This window comes from Puma concolor, chromosome E2 (genome assembly GCF_028749965.1).
Source record: "Puma concolor isolate L17-30 chromosome E2, mPumCon1.1.hap2, whole genome shotgun sequence".
In the NCBI taxonomy this organism is placed as follows: Eukaryota; Metazoa; Chordata; class Mammalia; order Carnivora; family Felidae; genus Puma; species Puma concolor.
Window position 1 is genome coordinate 2,754,711 of NC_141681.1, and position 18,344 is coordinate 2,773,054.

Below are 18,344 nucleotides of genomic sequence, written 5' to 3' on the forward strand. Positions count from 1 at the left end.
TGCAAAACCTTCGTCAGAGCGGGACCGTAGAGTTCCGTTTGAGCCCCCGGCGAGCCTTGTGGCATTATCTGCGGTGGTGGGTCCAGGGAACACCCTGGGCAGGGTGCTGCACTGGAGTGGGTGCCGCCCGCTTGCCCAGATGTCGGGGTCGCGCTCTCGTATGGCAGCCAGTTACCTTCTCCGCCCTTCGTGCTGTGGTTGTCCTGTGTATTACCTCTGCACTAGCTGTAAGCCCCGCAGCGTGAGACCACTTTTTGCTTTAATACGATGTATTTTTAAAAATTAAGAAGAAAATGTTATTTTATGTTTGCCCACATACTTGCTCTTTCTGCTGCTTTTCATTACTCACTAAAGAGCCGGCTTGGGGGCGCCTGCGTGACTGTCGGTGAAGCGTCCGACTGCGGCTCAGGTCATGATCTTCCCATCCCGACTTTGAGCCCCGCGTCGGACTCTGTGCTGACAGCTTAGAGTCTGGAGCCTGCTTCGGATTCTGTCTCCCTCTCTCTCTGCCCCTCCCCTGCGCGCGCGTGCGCGCGCGCTCTCTCTCTCTCTCTCTCTCTCTCTCTCTCTCTCTCTCTCTCGCAAAAGTAAATTAACATTAAAAAAAAAAAAAGCCTGCTTGTTATCGTGTCCCTTCAGTCTGGAAAATTCCTTCAGCATTTTCTGGAGTCTGGGTCTGCACGTTCGAAATTTCCTTAGTTTTCGTGCCTGCAAGAGTGTCTTGCTTCTGCCTGTGTTGCTGCAGGGACCCGTCACCAGGTGTAGGAGTCCCTGCTGACCGTCTCGCTCCCGCATTTAAGGAAGGGGAGGCCTGTGCAGTATGGGGGCAGCCCAGCGTTGCTCTCTTCAGTTTATCTTGTTCGGTGCTCTCTGAACTTCTTGGAGCTGTAAATTCATGTCTTTTACTAAATTTGGGAAATCGTCAGTCATAATTTCTCCATAGTTTTTTGTGTCTCGGTATCTCAGTATCCCTTTTGGGACTCCAACTGTGGGTACATTAAGTCTCCTATTCCACAGGTGCTAGAAACTTTTGTCTTTTCTTTTCCAGTCTTTTTCTCTCTCTGTTTCGGGCTGGACACTTTCAGTTGATCTGTCTTGAAATTCTGCAAGTCTTCTGTTAATTCCAAACTGCTGTAAAGCTCATCCAATAGATTTTTTAAAGTTTATTTATTTGAGAGAGAGAGGGAAAGAGAGAATCCCAAGCAGACTCCATGCTGCCAACACAGAGCCCAATGTGGGGCTTGAACCCACGAACTGTGAGATTGTGACCTGAGCTGAAATCAAGGGTCAGAGCCACAAAGTGCCCCAAGCTCATCTAATGGATTTTTAAATTCAGAAATAGCATTTTTTTATTTTAGAATTTCTACTTGGATTCTTTTTTATGATTTTAAGTCTTAATTTTTTTAGAGCAGTTTTAGGTTCACAGAAAACTTGAATATTGTAATCACCTGAAGTCAGCGGTTTACATCAAGGCTCCTTCTTGGTGTTGTACAGGTTGTGGTTTGGACAAGCGCATAAGGACGGGTGTGCACCATGACATCACACAGAGCGGTCTCACTGTCCTTGACAGCCCTCCGGGCTCTGCCTGCGCACCTCCCTGCCTCCAGCCCCTCGTCTTTCCCTGTGTCCATAGCTTTGCCTTTTTCAGAATGTCATCTGGCTGGAGTCACACCGTTTCAGATAACATTTCATTTTCCTTCATGCCTTTTCATGACTTGACAGCTCTTTTTATTGCTGAGTAATATTCCATTGTGTGGTGCACACAGTTTATGCATTCACCTCCTGTGGGACACCTTAGTTGCTGCCTGAATTTTCATATTTTAAGAGTTTCCATTTCTCTCCTGAGATATTCTTTGGTTCTTATGTCACATACATTTTCTTTTATGTTCTGAGCCTTGTAACAACAGCCACTTAATGCTTCTTGGCTCTGATTCCAGCGTGTGATTCCTCTTGGGCTTGGCCTCCTTTTTCTCTTTGTATTGGATCTTGTTCTTGTTTCTTTACGTATCTCGTGCTTACAGATTGCCCCTTGGGTTTTGCAAGTGAGACCCTGTACAAGCTCTGGGTTTTGCTTGGTCCTTCTGCAGACTATCGTGTTGTTGTTGTGTTTGTTTTAGCAGGCACTACATTTGGCCGGACCCAAACCCCAGAACTCTCTTCCTTTGCTGGCCAGCAGCCCCAACCTCTGGTTGTCTGGTCTTAGCTTGGCTCCTTGGGGCCTGCATGCCTAATTCAGGACTCACGCAGAGGTGCGGGCAGAATTTATATGCAGGACTAGACGTGTCCCCTTCTCGGACACTCTTCTGTCACAGTCTTCTCCCTCACTCAGCGCTGTCATATTTTACCAGATCTCAGGCTCATCAGGGCGGTAGGACTGAGGAGTGCTGTCTGAGCTGTGGCTGCTGCTTTTTCTGATGAGGACTGGGCCCAGGGGACATGAAGCACACCTGGTACCAATCCCTTTTTCTAAGTGTAGACCTTTCTTTAGTTTCTTTTGGTCGTGTTCAGTTTATTGGTTTTTATACTTTGTTCGGAGTTACGGTTCTCGGTAAGAAGGTTGGTCCAGGGGCGCCTGGGTGGCGCAGTCGGTTAAGCGGCCGACTTCAGCCAGGTCACGATCTCGCGGTCCGTGAGTTCGAGCCCCGCGTCGGGCTCTGGGCTGATGGCTCAGAGCCTGGAGCCTGTTTCCAATTCTGTGTCTCCCTCTCTCTCTGCCCCTCCCCCGTTCATGCTCTGTCTCTCTCTGTCTCAAAAAAATAAATAAACGTTAAAAAAAAATTAAAAAAAAAAAAAAAGAAGGTTGGTCCAAATACTCTGTCCTCACTGAACGTAGAACCAAATGTTGTGGTAAATATGGGCCACGTAGTGCAAGGAGGATTGATTCTCTCTAAGGAGGTGTGGCTGGGAAGGAGGGTTTTACAGTAGTGGTGACATTTGTCCTTACAAAGAATGAGGTTCTGTGTGGAGGAGAAACCAATGAGATGATGAGATAAGAGGGTCGTTTGAGAATGTTAAGTGGGGTGATCATGAGGCATCCTGGCCCTGAGTGGGTGCTGAGGAACAAAGCCAGGCGCCCTGGGCATCTGGAGCTCGCCCCCCCCCCCCCCCCCCCCCCCCCGTCGTCAAGCGGCTCCTAGGGACAGATACCATTTACCTGTTGATGGAGGATCTGCTGTATCTGTTGTAGGAGGTCAGTCTGGAATTTCTTGGCCTCTGTGTCTTTTCTGTTCAATCCAGTTGAGCCGCTTCTGGCCTGACCTTTCCCTGCATGGCTAACCATAGGGGTCTGGTCTCTGACTCTCTGAGCACCTCTGTTTTGCTGTTAATAGGCATCCAGTCAAGACTCACTAAATGGGATTTGTGGCTTCTATAGAAATAAAACCCAAGGGCGTGTTTTACCGACACCTTCTGGACCTTTGATACACTCTTCTTCTCATCCAGATGCTTCTTGCTCATTTCCAGCTTGTTTCAGTGCTTGTCCTTTCCTGTCCTGGACGCCTGCATGCTCTGTAACCTAACTCCTGCCGTGGCCGGTATCTCCCGGGGGTCATCAAGCAACCGTTTTAACGTGCTGACCGCTCTGAACGGTTCGTCTCAGCAGGTGAATGTTATATTGGGAACCAAAATCGTCCTTGTGGCACAGCTTACCTGTTACTGCCAGACACTGAGACGGTTTCTCAGAGAAAACCCCGATATTTAAACATCGTTCTGGCCCAAACACACATGCACAGTGACCGTAGCATGTATAGGATGCATCTGATGTCAGAAGTCTGAAGGCACAGACAGCCTGCGGTGGGTGCCTCACCTGTCGCCCTTCCGGAAGCGGCTGAGTGCACACGAGGGGGGACGACGACTGCTGCTCCCGTTTTCGATCCCACACAGGTCACACGACTTAAGTTTTTCCAGAAGTGGGGGGGTGCCGTCTTCCTGAACGCATTGTTTTAGATTCCCACGCAGTGTCGCCTTGGAGTTTACGAAGATTGGGTGTTCCCGGGCAGCCGTGCCCTTTAAACTCCCGCTTTTAAAAGTGCGTCTGTGTGCTCCCTCGAGGTCGGTCGCCTGTTGCTCCTTCTAGCTTCGCGCCTTTCCCCAGCGACCGCTAAGTTCTTTCACTCCCCTCCCGCACCTTGGGTTTGCCACCTGTTCCCTGGAGAAGACACCAAGCCTGCTGGCACTGCGTTTCAGGTGCAGTCAGACTAGGAGGCCGGGGGTGTGGCCGTTCAGACGGAAGCCCTGGTGCCACGCCTGCACAAAATTGTGCTGTTTGTTGAGCACCTGCAGTGTGACAGGCTCCATTAGAGCCACTGTCTAGGTCCTCGCTGCCGCCGAGGGTGCGGATCGGGCGCTACTTTAACCTGCTGTGCAGGTGTGTGTGGCTGGAGATCCCATCTTTAGCAGCTGGGGCTCTTGACTTGGGACCCAGGCTGAGTCTGCACTGCAGAGCCTCCCTGGCGGGGGTTCCGGACGCCAGGAGCCGTTCGTACCTGACCCGCCCCCTCAGGTTCTAGTTCATTGGCCTGCGGTGGGAGCCCTGGGATCCAAATTTGTAAGAGCTGCTCGGGTGTGTAGGGCGAGGGCTGGGCGGGTTGTTAGAGCCTGGCCTGCTCTGCAGGCTGCTGGCGGGACTTGGCCTTACGGTCACTTTGCCGGGACCCCTCTAGCCGAGGGCTTGGTTTGGTACCTTTCACTGAGATTTTGAGCAGTCATCTTTTTTTTGTCTCTCATTTTTAATGAGTACAGCTGCAGGGTAAGACATTTTAAAAAGGAACGTTTTTATGTGGAAAACAGTTTCTGGTTAGCATTGGCTTTCACTTGGCCTAAGTCAGCAAATAGCTTTCACTATTAAACTGTCTACTTTCTTTTTCTGGTTTTGAGAGACGCATAATTACTATTTTAGTAAAATGCTTACAAATCACTTTGCTTTTTGATTTTATGTATTTTTTCCCATTGAGTTAGGAGTATTTAGCAGATGGTATTCTTTCCGGTGTGGAGGTGAGTTGCTTGGAAGATAGACTGGAAATCAATGACTCGGTGTGTAGAGCCTGTGGAACTAACTCACTCCTGTCCCCGAGGGCCCGGCCCTGCTGCCCCTTGGCGTTAGGAAGCTTCAGGCGTGAAGGCCTTTCTGGCTCGGGGCTCCACACTTCTGTTCCTGTGCCTGGAAGGCCCTTCCTCCGCTTGGTGTGGCTCCTTCTCCAGTTCGGCCTCAGCCGCGGGGTTCGCGTCCTCCCTTGGAATTGGCTTAGGTGTTGCCTGGTCTGTCCCCCATGCCCGGTCCCCTGGCAGCGTCTGCCCCGCCTGTCATGGCTCCTCAGCGCCTCTGAGAGTAGGAGACAGCCTTTCGGGGGTGAGCTGCGGGGTTTGGTTTTCAGAAGCTGCTTCTGTTTTACTGTTATGTTCCCGTCCTGTAGGAGGTTAACTTACGCTGAAACTTCATGGCTTCTAACTCGTTTCTAGTTCTGAGAGTAACCGTTCTTTGCAGAAAAACTGGGAAACAGAAAAATGTTTTTTAAAAATCGCCCAAAGATGATAAACACTATAGCATTATGGTACATTTTTCTTCTTTCTTTAATGCGTGTCTGTGTGTGTGCACCCTTGACAAGTTATGCATTCCTGTGCCTTTTGTTTTCTGAAGTTATTTTTTAAAGACTGCATAATATTTAACCATGTAGATCTGTATTTACACGTGTAGATATTAACCTTGCTGGATATTTGTTATATATATATGTATTTTTTGCTTATTATTTATTTATTTTTGAGGATTTTATTTGGGTATTTGTTTATTTTAAGTTTATTTCTTTATTTTGAGAGCACATGCAAGTGTGAGAGGGGTAGAGAGAGCGTGAGAGAGAGGAGCCCAAGCAGGCTCTGTGCCGTCAGTGCAGAGCCCGACGTGGGGCTCCATCCCGTGAACCGAGTGAACTACGAGATCACGACCTGGGCCGAAATCAAGAGTCGGACGCTCAACCAACGGAGCCCCCCGGAGAGGTTTTATTTTTAAATTTTTTTTTTTTTTTTCCAACGTTTATTTATTTTTGGGACAGAGAGAGACAGAGCATGAACGGGGGAGGGGCAGAGAGAGAGGGAGACACAGAATCGGAAACAGGCTCCAGGCTCCGAGCCATCAGCCCAGAGCCCGACGCGGGGCTCGAACTCCCGGACCGCGAGATCGTGACCTGGCTGAAGTCGGACGCTTAACCGACTGCGCCACCCAGGCGCCCCGAAAAAGATTTTATTTTTATGTGATCTCTACACCCCATGTGTGGCCTGAACTCAGAATCCTGAGGTCAGGAGTCACACCACCCACTGTGCAAGGCACCCCTTTTCTGCTCTTCTAAAGCTAAGACAGACTTCCTCGCACACAGACCTATGACTGTGTCACCGACTGTGTTCTTAGGAGAGGGAACTCCCAGAGGGATTGGTAGATCTGGAGGTCCTGTCCCGGCGTGATGCATGATGGCTACATCCACTGCTACTGGGGGCTGAGTTTGCTCCCATCGTAACAGTGGGAGCATTGGCCCTGAAGAGCATGTCACGGAGCTGTGGTTCAGGCGACACATAATCGTGTCAGCTGTCACGTGCTAGTTGTAGAGCAAGTGGTCACTTGTCACGCAGAAGTCCGGTTTTGAAAAGCGGCACGTGTGTTTGCAGAAGGGAGCCCGCCGATTCCAACGCAGGGGCACAGGGACCGGTGGCCGTCTAGAGCCCGTCCCCGGGCACCGCGGGCACAGACGGTGGAGTCGATTTGCCCTTGGGGAGAATCAGCCTCACGGAAGAAGTTTTCTTTCGCCAGGACCTCCGAGGTGTCTCTTCCGGGTGTTCTCACAGAGCTGGTCTCTGTCAGGGCACTTGTGCCGCTGGCTTCCCGCTTCCCGACCGGACCGGCCGCCTCAGTGACGGTAGCAGCGGACTTTATGTTGCATATTGACTGTTTGCCCAGCCGCTACTTGAAATTCTCACAAAACCCCAGTGAGGTAGGCACCGTTAATCCCCACTTGGTGCCTGGGGAGACTGGACCTGAGCGAGTTGGATCTTGGCCGCCGTCACAGCCAGCAGGGGCTGCTGGAAACAGTGCTGTGGCCTCCGCGAGCGGGCTCTGCTGTCCCCGGGTGTGACCCGCACTGGGACTGCCCCCTACTGGTCCACTGACCTTGGGGAGAGTCGTGATGGGCACCGGTCGCTTCTGCTGTTCAAGAGAAGGGTGGAGCAGATTGGGGTGGATACAAGCAGATTGCATCCACGGTAAGAACGGTGTAAAGGGTGCTCATAATTCTAGTCGTTTCCATTCCTTTATTCTCCGTGGCCTCTTGCCGTGTGTCACATCTCAGGCATTCCACGCACACCTGCGTTTTAAGCTGGAGTCCCGTCTTCACCACCCCTTCACGGCACAGCCTGGCTCACCGGCCTCTCGTTTATGGCTCTGTACACACACGTCATCATCACCTACTTTCCGGCCCCACGGTACGAGCACCGAATCGCTGTGTCTTGCTACTGCGAGTGTCACTGCCGTGGAGGACCTTGTAGAGAAGCAGTTTTGAGTGTGCTCGCGTGCAACTGAGGGCCAAGTTGGGAACTTCCAACTTCATGGTGAGGGAAGGCCATCGTCTTTTGTAGGAGTTCCCCAGGAGGGTCTCCGGGGGGTCTCACCGTCGAAGACCACTGCCTTCTGGAGAAAGGGGGCTCTCTGTCGCCTGCTGCAGCCCCTTCAGTGTCTTACCCTGGTGACTGAAGATTCGTTTACATTACAGCACAACTAGGACACCGAGCCTTCAGTTTCTCCACATATTAACGACCGCTTTACTGGGTTTTTCCGAGAAGCTCCCTCCCTCCCTGCCATGTCGAACGTTCGAGTGCTTGCTGCAGGCCCTGCCCTCTGCCCGGCTTTGTCTTGTCCAGTGACTTTGAATGATCTTTAATGAAATCGATTTTTTAAAAATTAAAACTCTCTTCTGAAAGTTGTGGTTCCGGTCCATGAATATTAAAGTGAGTTTTCAACACCACGTTTCAGGACACCTGTGTTCTGCAGGGTCGGTCTCGTCGGAGGCCGGCGCCGAGGAAACCGTTGAGAGCAGGGAGCATGTGCACCGGCAGGAGCCGCGCCACCAGCCCGTGCGCGCCCTTTGGCATCTCCGTCCCTCCCTCTCGGAAGGGGATGCGGGGTTCACGTGATGTGGTCTGTGCGGTGCTGGGGTTCCTCTTTACAGCCCACCTGGGGAGGTTGTCGGGCCTTTGGGTGTTCTGACCATCCTGAAATACTCTGGTGGCATCAGCATCGCATGAGAGAAGTGCAGAGGCTCGGGCCCCACCTGACCTTCTGAGTCACAGCTTGAGTTTCAGACGCCAGAAGCATTTTGCACGTGCAAGTTTGGGGACAGGGGCCTCGTTTCTGTTTAGGCGGCGGTGCCGGTGGGAGGCTGGCGCCCAGAGCCGGGGCCTTGGCCCATTACCGGGGCCACATCTTGCCCGGAGGAGCCCCCGGGCGGACCGTGTGCCCCAGGCCGCTAACAGGCCCCGGAGTCCGGTTTCATTCACACGTACGGCCCTGGCGGCCCTTGATTAGACCTGGCAAAATACCCGGGCGACTGTGTGGTACAGAGCTTAGCATGCGGACCTGCCCTTTGAACTAGAGGTGCTTTTTTGGCTCGGTTCATCCTGCTTTTGTTGAGACTGGAGGAGGCGGCCCTGTTTCAGGGGTCCTCGTCAAGTGTCTGGGCTGCGTCGGGTGCTGTGTGAAACGCAGAGGACATGGCAGTGAATGGGACACACGGGAAGTCCCTCCTTCGCTGAGCTGTGACAGGTCCTCACCGAGAGGTGTAGATGTGACAGCAGCGAGGGGGCGGGGGCACCCTAGGCCCCTCCCCGGTAGCCACAGCGGGCTGAGCAGAGGGGAGGAGCAGGTGACGCCACGGTCCCCTGTAGGTTGTGGGGGGGGGGGGGGGGCTGTCTGGGTGGGACGTGAGGAGCCGGTCCAGGAGCTCAGCGAGTGAGGGGCCTCGTGGAAAGGGCCGAGGCTTGTGCTTGGAGAGTGCTTCTCGTGGCTCCTGTGGCCGCAGCAGGAGGCAACATTTGGAACCGATCAGGTCTTTATTCTCGTGTCCATCAGGCTCATGACTGGGGCTCCACTTGTGAGCGTGAGTCAGAGAGCATCTGAGTTGAGCTGCAGAGGTCACATGGGGCAAATTAACTTCACCAAAAATAACCCAAACACAGCATTTCTGGGAAATGCAGGCGAAGAGAGCTTTCAATGTAAACAAAAGAGCAAATTCAAGATAAAGGCCTGGTTGGAAAAAGTGAACATTTGGAAAACTAGGAAGAAACGTTCTGAAAGCACAGGGAGGCGAACAAAGATTTCTTTTCCGCTGGTTATGATTTTACAGTTTTCTTTCTTGTGTTTATATTGTTGGCGGGCGTGGTTGCTTATGTTGGTGGTTGGCGTTCCGGGGTAACTCCTGGGCCCTCCCCCTCCCGTCCCCCTCCCCCTGGGGCCGTGGTGCACAGACCCACCCCATCAGCTCACCCAGCCACCCGCCCACGGAAGGAGCTTTGTCTTCTGCCTGGGTGTCCTCCTCCTGCTTCTTCCTGCTCCTCCTCCCCGTCCTCCTCCTCCTCCTCCTCCTCCTCCTCCTCCTCCTCCTCCTCCTCCCCGCAAGGGCTGACCAGACAACCGGCCTACCGTGCTTCGGACTCTGGCTGCGGTGCCTGGCATGACCAGGGTCCTGGCCCCCCTCTGGACATGCTGATGGGACAGGGGGTGGGCGCACGTGTCCTTGCCAGGCCCAGAGGTTAGCGCACACCGGGGTTGAGACCCCCGGGCCCAGGTGCCTGAAGCTGTGCTCGCAGAGGCGTCCCGGCTGTGGTGCTGTTGTCCCGTCCCTGCCCCTGCCCCTTCCCCACAGAGGCTGAGTCTGGAGGCCACCTTTCTCTTTGTGGCTGTTGAGGATGCTTCAGGGTGGGTGGTGGTGTGCGTGCGGGGTCTCGGTGTGTGTGTGTCCGCCTGTGCGGGAGAGGTTCGTCACCAACCAGCCGGCAAGGTTGGCGCCTCTGGTTGGTCGTTCGGACGGCTGAGCCTCCCTGTCATCAGGACGAGGACTTGATGCACTTAGCAGGGTAGCCCAGGGGACGCGGAGGCGCACTCGCATCAGGCCAGATAGCACACAAGCTGTTGTGCATTGGGTTTATTGTAAGAGTTAAAAGGTTAACCTCCTGAGTTGCTTCCCAAAGTAATATTTGCTGTTTGGAACTAAAAATCTTGCTCTGCAAATAATTTTTTAACTGTTGGTTCTGTTATCTTATTCAATATGAAAGAAGTTCCTTTCTAGAATATTCAGACCAATGGATGAAACTTTGCCAAATCTAAGGGAAATAATCCAATTTAGTTAAATTACAAATAAAAGCAATTTAAAATTTTAACGGTCTTGATAACATCTTGGTAAGTGTTACCAAAAGACTTGGCTCTTTGGAGGAGTACTGGGTAGTCAGGATTTATTTCCGTGAGTTCCGTGAACTTCCAAATGAACTAGACCGTGCAGGGTTGCTTTTCTTGCGTGGCGTCTCTCGTGTGCGTGGGGAGGCCTCCTGCAGGGGCTTCGGCAGCCCGCCGGGCACACGGCCATGTGGCGTCACTGTCCTGCGGGCGTGGTGGCATCTCCGTCCTGTCCTGGTGGCTCTCTGCCTGCGGTGGGCTCGCGGTGTCCTCCGGTGGGCGCCCCCTGGCCTCCCGCTGGTGAAGCCAACTAATGAAACGAGGGGCCGGCGACTCCAGGGGAGGATGGGGACCAGGGGTCCTGCTCCTCTTCTCCCCCAAACCTCCCCCTGCCCTGTGTGTGGAGCATAGTGTTTCTCACCCTTTAAAACTCACACCTCTCTTGATAAACTTGAAAATCTCAACTTTATTATCCTTTGAGATTTTGACACGTCCTAAATTGTGACTCTGAACAAGTCAAGTACTAGTCACCTCCTCTTCCGAATCCTACAAGTACTACGTGTGTTTTGGCTGTAAATTTTCAGGTACTGACACTCGTTACGGGGGTGGGGGCGGGGGGATAGTTCTTGTCCCCGCCCCAGGTGCCCAGGGTCCCCTCCTGCCTCCGGCACATTCGCACAGAGCCCCCTCCCCGCCGGCAGGGGCTGGAGGGGAGGGGAAGCCCGAGCTCAGTTCCCTGCGGAGCTGCCGCCACGGTGCCCCCGGTGCCACGGCCGCCTGTGCGCCTGCCGTCCTTCGTCTGGTCGGGTCTCTATCCACAGCTGCTTCAGAGGCTTTCTGTTTTCACTCCTACAGGCGCCGCGGCTGTGAGTGCCACCCCCCGCCCCCAGCCCCCCGTACTTTTCTCAGGAGTAGGTGCTTTGTGCAAGTAATTCTTAGAAGTAGGATCGTAATGTGATGCTAGAATACGTGCCCCACAGAGATCCAGTCGTATTTCCTTCTTTACTGTTCTGTTCAGAGTATTTTATCATTTACTCAAGATTTTACGGGACAGAGTTGAGTCCTGCTGTGTAATTAATTTTACAGGGAGCTGTATGACTTGAAGAAATAAAATACAAGGTTCTACTCAGGTAGAGGTGTGTAATTCATGAAGCGTGGCTGACGTGGTTCCCGGGCAGGCGACTGAACCGCTGGCACAGGCCCAAGCTCCCACGTGTGCTTGCAGGTGCCCAGGCTGCCGCTGCATCGCAGCGGTGCATGGGACACGGGCAGCATCTTCTTTCGCGGGAAGTGCTTGTTAGTACGCTACTGTAGGAGTGGTGTTTTCAAGAAGCTTTATATCCGTCTCCTCTAGAAGGTGTACGTATGTGTGCTTTTATATATATGCTTTGTATACACTTTTGAAACTACAATGAACATAAATGACTTTCAGGTAACAGTGAACAGTCATTCCACGTGAACCAAATGGGAGAAAATATGACTTCTTTGTCCTCCCAGGTAACTCCAAGAACCGAGGCTCCCGTCAGCAGCGTGAGTAATAGTTTGGAGAACGCACTACACACATCAGCACATTCCACGGAGGAGTCGCTGCCCAAGAGGACTGTGGGGAAACACTCCAAAGGTGAGTCTATGTCTGCGAGGGGCCCAAGGAAGAAGGCACACTGGAGTGTGCAAAACAGATCTGTGTGATGGTGTCTGGTTAAATACTTTCTCCTCTTTTGTAAACATCTTAGTTAAGGTGCGTTGTTTTTCTAAATTTTCTAAGCAACATACGAACATATATATCTTGGCTGTAAAAATCTCAAATATTGATGTTTATTAAGGGGAAAAATGAAAGTTGCTGCACCCTCCTCCCTGCCCCCACACCAAAACAAGTCCTAAATCGTAGAGCAGCACTACCCTATAGAACTTTCTACAGAGATCATGTACCATTCTCCATCCGCACTCACTCAGTGGCCACCAGCCACATGTGCCTTTTGAGCACTTGAAATGTGCCTCATGCAACCGAGGACCTGAAAGTTCATCATTCATTTATTATTATTACTATTTTTTTAAAATTTTTAACCTTTATTGATTTTTGAGACAGAGAGAGCATGAATGGGGGAGGTTCAGAGAGAGAGGGAGACACAGAATCTGAAACAGGCTCCAGGCTCTGAGCTGTCAGCACAGAGCCCGACGTGGGGCTCGAACTCACGGACTGTGAAATCATGACCTGAGCCGAAGTCAGACATTCAACCGACTGAGCCATCCAGGCGCCCCTATTATTATTATTTTTGATGTTTACTCATTTTTGAGCGCTAGAGAGAGAGAGAGAGAGAGAGAGAGACAGCGTGAGTGGGGGAGGGTCAGAGAGACTGGGAGACCCAGAATCCAAAGCAGGCTCCAGGCTCCGAGCTGTCAGCGCAGAGCCCGACGTGGGGCTCGAACCCACGAACCGTGAGATCGTGACCTGAGCCAAAGTCAGATGCTTAACCAACTGAGCCAGGCGCCCCCCGAAAGTTTATCTTTATTTCATTTCCATTGCAACCGCGATGGCTCAGTGTGGAGAGCGGCCGCTATATTGGACAGCGCCATTCTGGAGAGGACAGAGGGCACGTCTCAGACGAAGCTGAGTGTCCTTGGTTCCTGCACCAGCTGGACAGTCCCAGAGTTGCACTTACTATACATTTGGCAGGCTGAGTGGCGGTGTGGGGACTTACAGGAGGCGAGTGAGGTGATGTGTAGGACGGGGACTTGTGATGAAGAGGCCCAGGACACTTAAGGCCACCCTTTGCTTCCCTCACTCGCCTTTTTCCCCTTTTGTTTGTATCTCAGGCACAGTGTTCCTCACGGATGTTTAATAAATCGGGTTTTTTTGTTTTGTTTTTTTTTAAATGTTTATTTATTTTCAGAAGGGGGAGGGACAGAGAGAGGGAGACAGAGAATCCCAAGCAGGCTCTGCACTATCAGCACAGAGCCCCATGTGGGGCTTGAACCCACGAATTGGGAGATCGTGACTGGAGCCGAAATCACGAGTTGGACATTCAACCAACTGGGCCACCCAGGTACCCCAATAAATACTTTGTTTTTAAAATAAAACCCTCAAGGGCGCCTGGGTGGCCCAGTTGGTTGACGCTGCGACTTTATCTGAGGTTACGATTTAACGGTTCTTGAGTTCAAGTCCCGCGTCAGGCTTTGCGCTGACAGCACGGAGCCTGCTTAGGATTCTCTGTCTCCCTCTCTCTCTGACCCTACCCTGCTCATGCGTTCTCTCTCGCAAAATAAATAAACATTAAAAAAATTTTTTAACAAAAAAATAAAATAAAGCCCCATTCTGACCAAATCACAAGAGCCACCCATCCCTAACTTAGGTCATACGTGCCAGGAATAGCCACATCCTAACTGCTCTGCCACGTTTATGTGTGTAGATAGGTTCAGGTGTTAAAGCAGCGCGTCCTCATAGCAGCCCTGGGAGCACGGTCCGCTCCTGGATGAGGCTGTTGTTCTGAAGACGCAGCAGGGCCTTGCCTCCAGGGTGGATAGTTGTCACTCAGTTGTAAGGACTTTTCCCTCCAGAACTGCTCTCATCCTTTTTCCTTGTACGTGTCGTCCTGGGAGAAGTGCCTTCCGATGAGGTGGTGTTTCCTTTGTCCCTCCGCTGTCCAGCGTGGACCTGTGCCCTGCACTGTCCCAATACAGAGGGATGGCTTCTTCTTTCCCATTGTGCTTTTTCCTTGAGGCATAATTATCAAGACCCCTCATTCCTGTTTTTTAAATATAATTGGAAGATCTATGCTCCCTGGCCTTCCCTTGTCCGCGTGCTGTGGCGCACCGAGAGCCCACGGATGAGCTGGTGTTAGCATTGGTGGAGTGAAGCATGTAAGCCAGGCCTCCTTGGCTGTCCACTGCATTCTCCATTCGGGGGTCCTACGTAATATGTTTCTTCTGCCCAGAAATTGGGGGACCGTGAGGTTGGTTTTCACAGTCACACTTCTTGTGACGCTCCTGGCAAAACCCGAAGTCAGTGTGTTATTACTGTAGGGTTTTCTCGCTGTCTTTTCTGCATTCTACTTGTGTTTTGACTTTTCTCTACTTCCTTGGAAGTCCCTAGCGATAAAAGAGGTCAGACTTTCACGTCTGTTTTGTATGAAAGTTCAGAGGCAGCTGGAAACTGACTGCGGTCCCCAGATTGTGTTCAGGGTGGTGGTCTGCAAAGTTGGTGTTGAGAGCGATCGTGTCCTTTTTCCCCGTGCCCCGTATCGTGAAGACCTTCAAGTACCGGGGTAGGGAGCACAGGACAGCAGTTTGCACATGTGGCTTCAGCAGTGGGTAGTGGGCCACGTGTTCCTGATGGGGCCTTGAATTGCTCGGGGCTGCCATGCGTTTCCCCCAAACCCACACATCGCGGTTCATTGTTACCGAGACTTAGGGAAACAGTTCTAAAGTACAAGGTGAGATTGGAATTACTTTTAATGATACTCTCGGTGAAAGAAGTCCTGTAACTTGGTTCTCTTGGTTGGAATAATTATTTTAAAAAATTATCCTTGTATGAGGCTGAACATCACAGTAAACTTAATTACACTGCAGGCCATTTGCCAGAGGTTCTAAAACCTGGTCTCAAGACCCCTTTGCATTCTTAAACTTAAGGATTCCAAAGAGTTTTTGTTTATGTAGTGTATACATATAGGTATTTATCATATTAGAAGTTAAAACTGGGATTTTTTAAATTATTGTTATTTTTTTTTTTTTTACTTAAATAGATGCTTTGTGTTGGGTGCCCCTGAGGATTTTGTGTTTGTCCCGTAGCAACATTATGACGGAAGCAAACGTAAAATTTGAACTCCAAAAGTCTCATCCTTTTGGCGACACAAAACCCGCCGCAGAGAATTAGAGCAGGAATTCTAATAAGCAGCGTGATAATAAAACCCAAATTCTAAAACACCAGTAGTAGGTTACTGTTTTGGGGCTGCACTGGGGACTCAAAGGTGCTTTTGGAGCTGAGGCGTTTTGATCATTTTAATTTCTCTGTTGACTCTTTTCAACATTTTATTAAGACTTTGAAACATCCAGTGAAGTTGAGACTTTTACAGCAAGTACTTACCATCCAGATTCCACGATTTCATTTTACCTGCTGCTTCCCTTATCTGCCCATCTCCCCACCCACGAGGACATTGCATTTCTTTTTAAGACATGGCATTGTTTGGTGCATTTCCAAGCAAGCTGTTCTTTTGACTCTTTCGCTGTGCTTTCTCGCGTTGTTAATTATTTTTGGAAAACTGGTTGCTTACATTCCTCGGCCAATGATTCGCACTTGAACCACAGAACAGAGTTATCCGGGTGGCCGTTTCTCATCCCCTAAAGAAAGTCTGACTCGGAGACGTAGGAGTCAAGCTGATCCATCCCAAGTGGCTTCCTTAAGACAACAGGGCTCAGCTGTCTGAGTCCCCATGGAGAGAAGCTACAGGGATGACAGTGGACGTCTTTACCTTTTCAGCCCTTACCTTGAGTTACTGTTGACCCACTTCACGGCGGGGGGGGGTGGGGGGGGGGGCGTGCGAACCTCACGGTGTGCTCAGCGGTGTTTGCAGCGTGCTCAGTACCGAAGCCACTCGTGCTGGCCTGTATCAGTTGTTCAAAGTGTAGGGCGTTGTTTAGTCTCTCAATGTCCTGTTGATGGCATGAAGTCAGCCGTGGTGACGTCAGAACTGGCTACGAGTGAGGGGCTGTCCCCCAGCCAGCTGTGAGACATTTTCCAGGACGCCACTTAGCCCCCCGACATGTCCCGCGGGCTGTGGTTGTGTGTGTCCCGTGCACGCACGCCCACCGCATGCCCCCAGCCCTGCTTCAGGAAGAGCAGGGGATTCTCTGCGACCTTCTGAGCAACCCCTCTCTGAAGCTGCGCTCGTGAGAGGTGACGACAGGTCAGCTCTTCTCTTCTCTTGGTATCTGACCCCCCAGCTCTGTCCTCCCCTGGTTTCTTTCCATTTTTAAGTGGTGGACCATCATGCACACAAAAGTGTTGGTGTGCGTGCTCCGCGGGTCTCCCGGTAACACGCTTCCCACTCCTCCTCTTATCTGTGTTTGTTTCCTTTCAAATTCCTCCTCATCCACTCCTGAGAGGCCGACGCAGCCCGGGCCCCTCTGTCGCCCATTCCCGCTCTGTCTGAGCCTCTTCTGTTGATCTGTTGATGACTTTCAGATCTGAGAGTTCAGCTGAGACCCTTGCTCGGGACCCCAGATCCCTGTGAATATTTTCCCCAAGGTGGCCTGCTGGTGCCTCTACCCATGTGCCCAGATGGACCCGTCACTTCCGTTGCCACCGCTGCGATGAGTTTCCCGCAGACGTGATTGGTGCTGACCTTCAGGCGTCCCTGTTCCACACGAGGGGCTCAGCCTCACAGCCCTGGTGTGGCCCCAGGGGGCCATCATGGAGTCTTCTTCCTGTCACTGTGGCCACCATCCCCTCTGCCGCCTGTGGGTTCTCCTGCCTAGTCCATCCCCGAGCAGGGACCTGCTCTGTGGCTGGGCCACAGTCCTCCCATTTAGGAAGCATGTCATGGCATGCACGGTGGCAGCTGCTGTCACAGCATTGACCGCCGGGCGCCATCCTCAAAATGTGTGCACCTGGTTGATATCACAGTCCCGTGAAATGGGAATAGGTGTTCCTTTCGTTCAGGGATTGAGTATCTGCCCAAGGTCTCTGAGCTGGAAAGAGACGTTTCAGACTGAGCCCATGTGGCAACAGATCCCATGGGCTTACCTTGACCTGCCTGGAGGAGGCCTATCTTGGGGCTTGTGGGCTTGCCTTGTCTGTGCCTGTGTCTCCCTGTGACGTTTACTCATGTCCCTGCTCTGGTCTCGTCACTCCTCCGAGTTCCTGGCTCCAGCCACGAGCAAACTTGTGCAGACGCCATTCTCTGTCCTTCCTGGACCTTGGTCATTCTGTCCCTCTGCCCAGATGGGCTCCTCCCTTTGAAGTCCAGCTCAGACATTACTGCTTTGAACTTTGCAATGTTTATGTCACTCGTGGTTAGTGCTGTGCCTGGTACATACTAAGGCTGAATAGAATGTTTGCCTTAATATACAAATAAGTGAAATTCCTCGGGCCCTTAGATCAAGTGCCATATCACTAACCATTGAAATGGAATATGTGCATGTTTATTTCCTATTTTTGCTACTTGAGAAATCTCTTTTATCAGCTTTACATTTTTTAGATCATGCCATGCATCACTCTTGTTTTTATTTCAGTTTCTGGAGACCTAACAAATTTAATACAAGGTAGCTAAGATGATAAAAAAAAAAAAGAAAGAAAAACAAATTATGGAGTTTTTAACTATAACATGATATGTCTCTAGAAAAGGTGTCAGAAAGGAGGCTCAGTTTAATCAACATAGTAGTGAATGCTAAGATTTTAACAACAGCCAGAGAAGTGCTTCTAAAAATGATCCCCATTAACACAGACAACCAAATGGAAGGGAGAAAGTCGATATTTGAGGAACATTGTTATTCAGCTGAGGCTTTGAAGAATACAGTTTGTCAGTTTTCAAGTGAAAAACTAAATTCCAGTGATAAAAATTTCAGCGGGATGCATCTTAAATGTTATTCTGGTTCTGTTTTCTTTAAGTGGGAAGCCGTGGGGTCCGTTGTATAGGACTCAAAAGGGGATGTTTGTGAGGGGTGGGGGGGGAGGGTGATTTTTCTTCTTTTCCCACAGTCATAAATGATGCTTTCCTCACTGTAGTTGCTCGTGGCATAGTTTTGGTAAGTCGGGAAGGGGTTTCCCGTGTGGGACATGTAGAAATTAAACTGTTAGGGGGCCGGGGTGGCTCAGTCAGTGGAGCATCCGACTTGCCTCAGGTCATGATCTCACGGTCCACGAGTTTGAGCTCTGAGCTCCGCATCGGACTATCTGCTTTCAGTGCAGAGTCCGCTTTGGATCCTC

The 18,344-nt window shown here is 51.2% G+C and overlaps 1 protein-coding gene across 5 annotated transcripts in view; it reads left to right on the forward strand.

Moving 5' to 3' along the window:
- The window catches only part of ZCCHC14 (zinc finger CCHC-type containing 14), a 61,198-nt gene that overhangs the window by 11,597 nt on the left and 31,257 nt on the right, over positions 1 to 18,344 (forward strand). For 4 of the 5 annotated variants that reach the window (XR_015244595.1, XM_086688734.1, XM_086688732.1 and 1 more), the window contains exon 2: positions 11,921 to 12,044. Coding sequence is in view for 4 of the 5 variants with exons in the window: in XM_086688734.1 (XP_086544860.1) it covers positions 11,921 to 12,044 (124 nt within the window). In the remaining variant the exon portion in view is untranslated. Of the gene's footprint in view, positions 1 to 3,179; positions 3,602 to 11,920; positions 12,045 to 18,344 lie in introns of those variants that run through there. The other variant, XM_086688735.1, reaches the window with a different exon arrangement.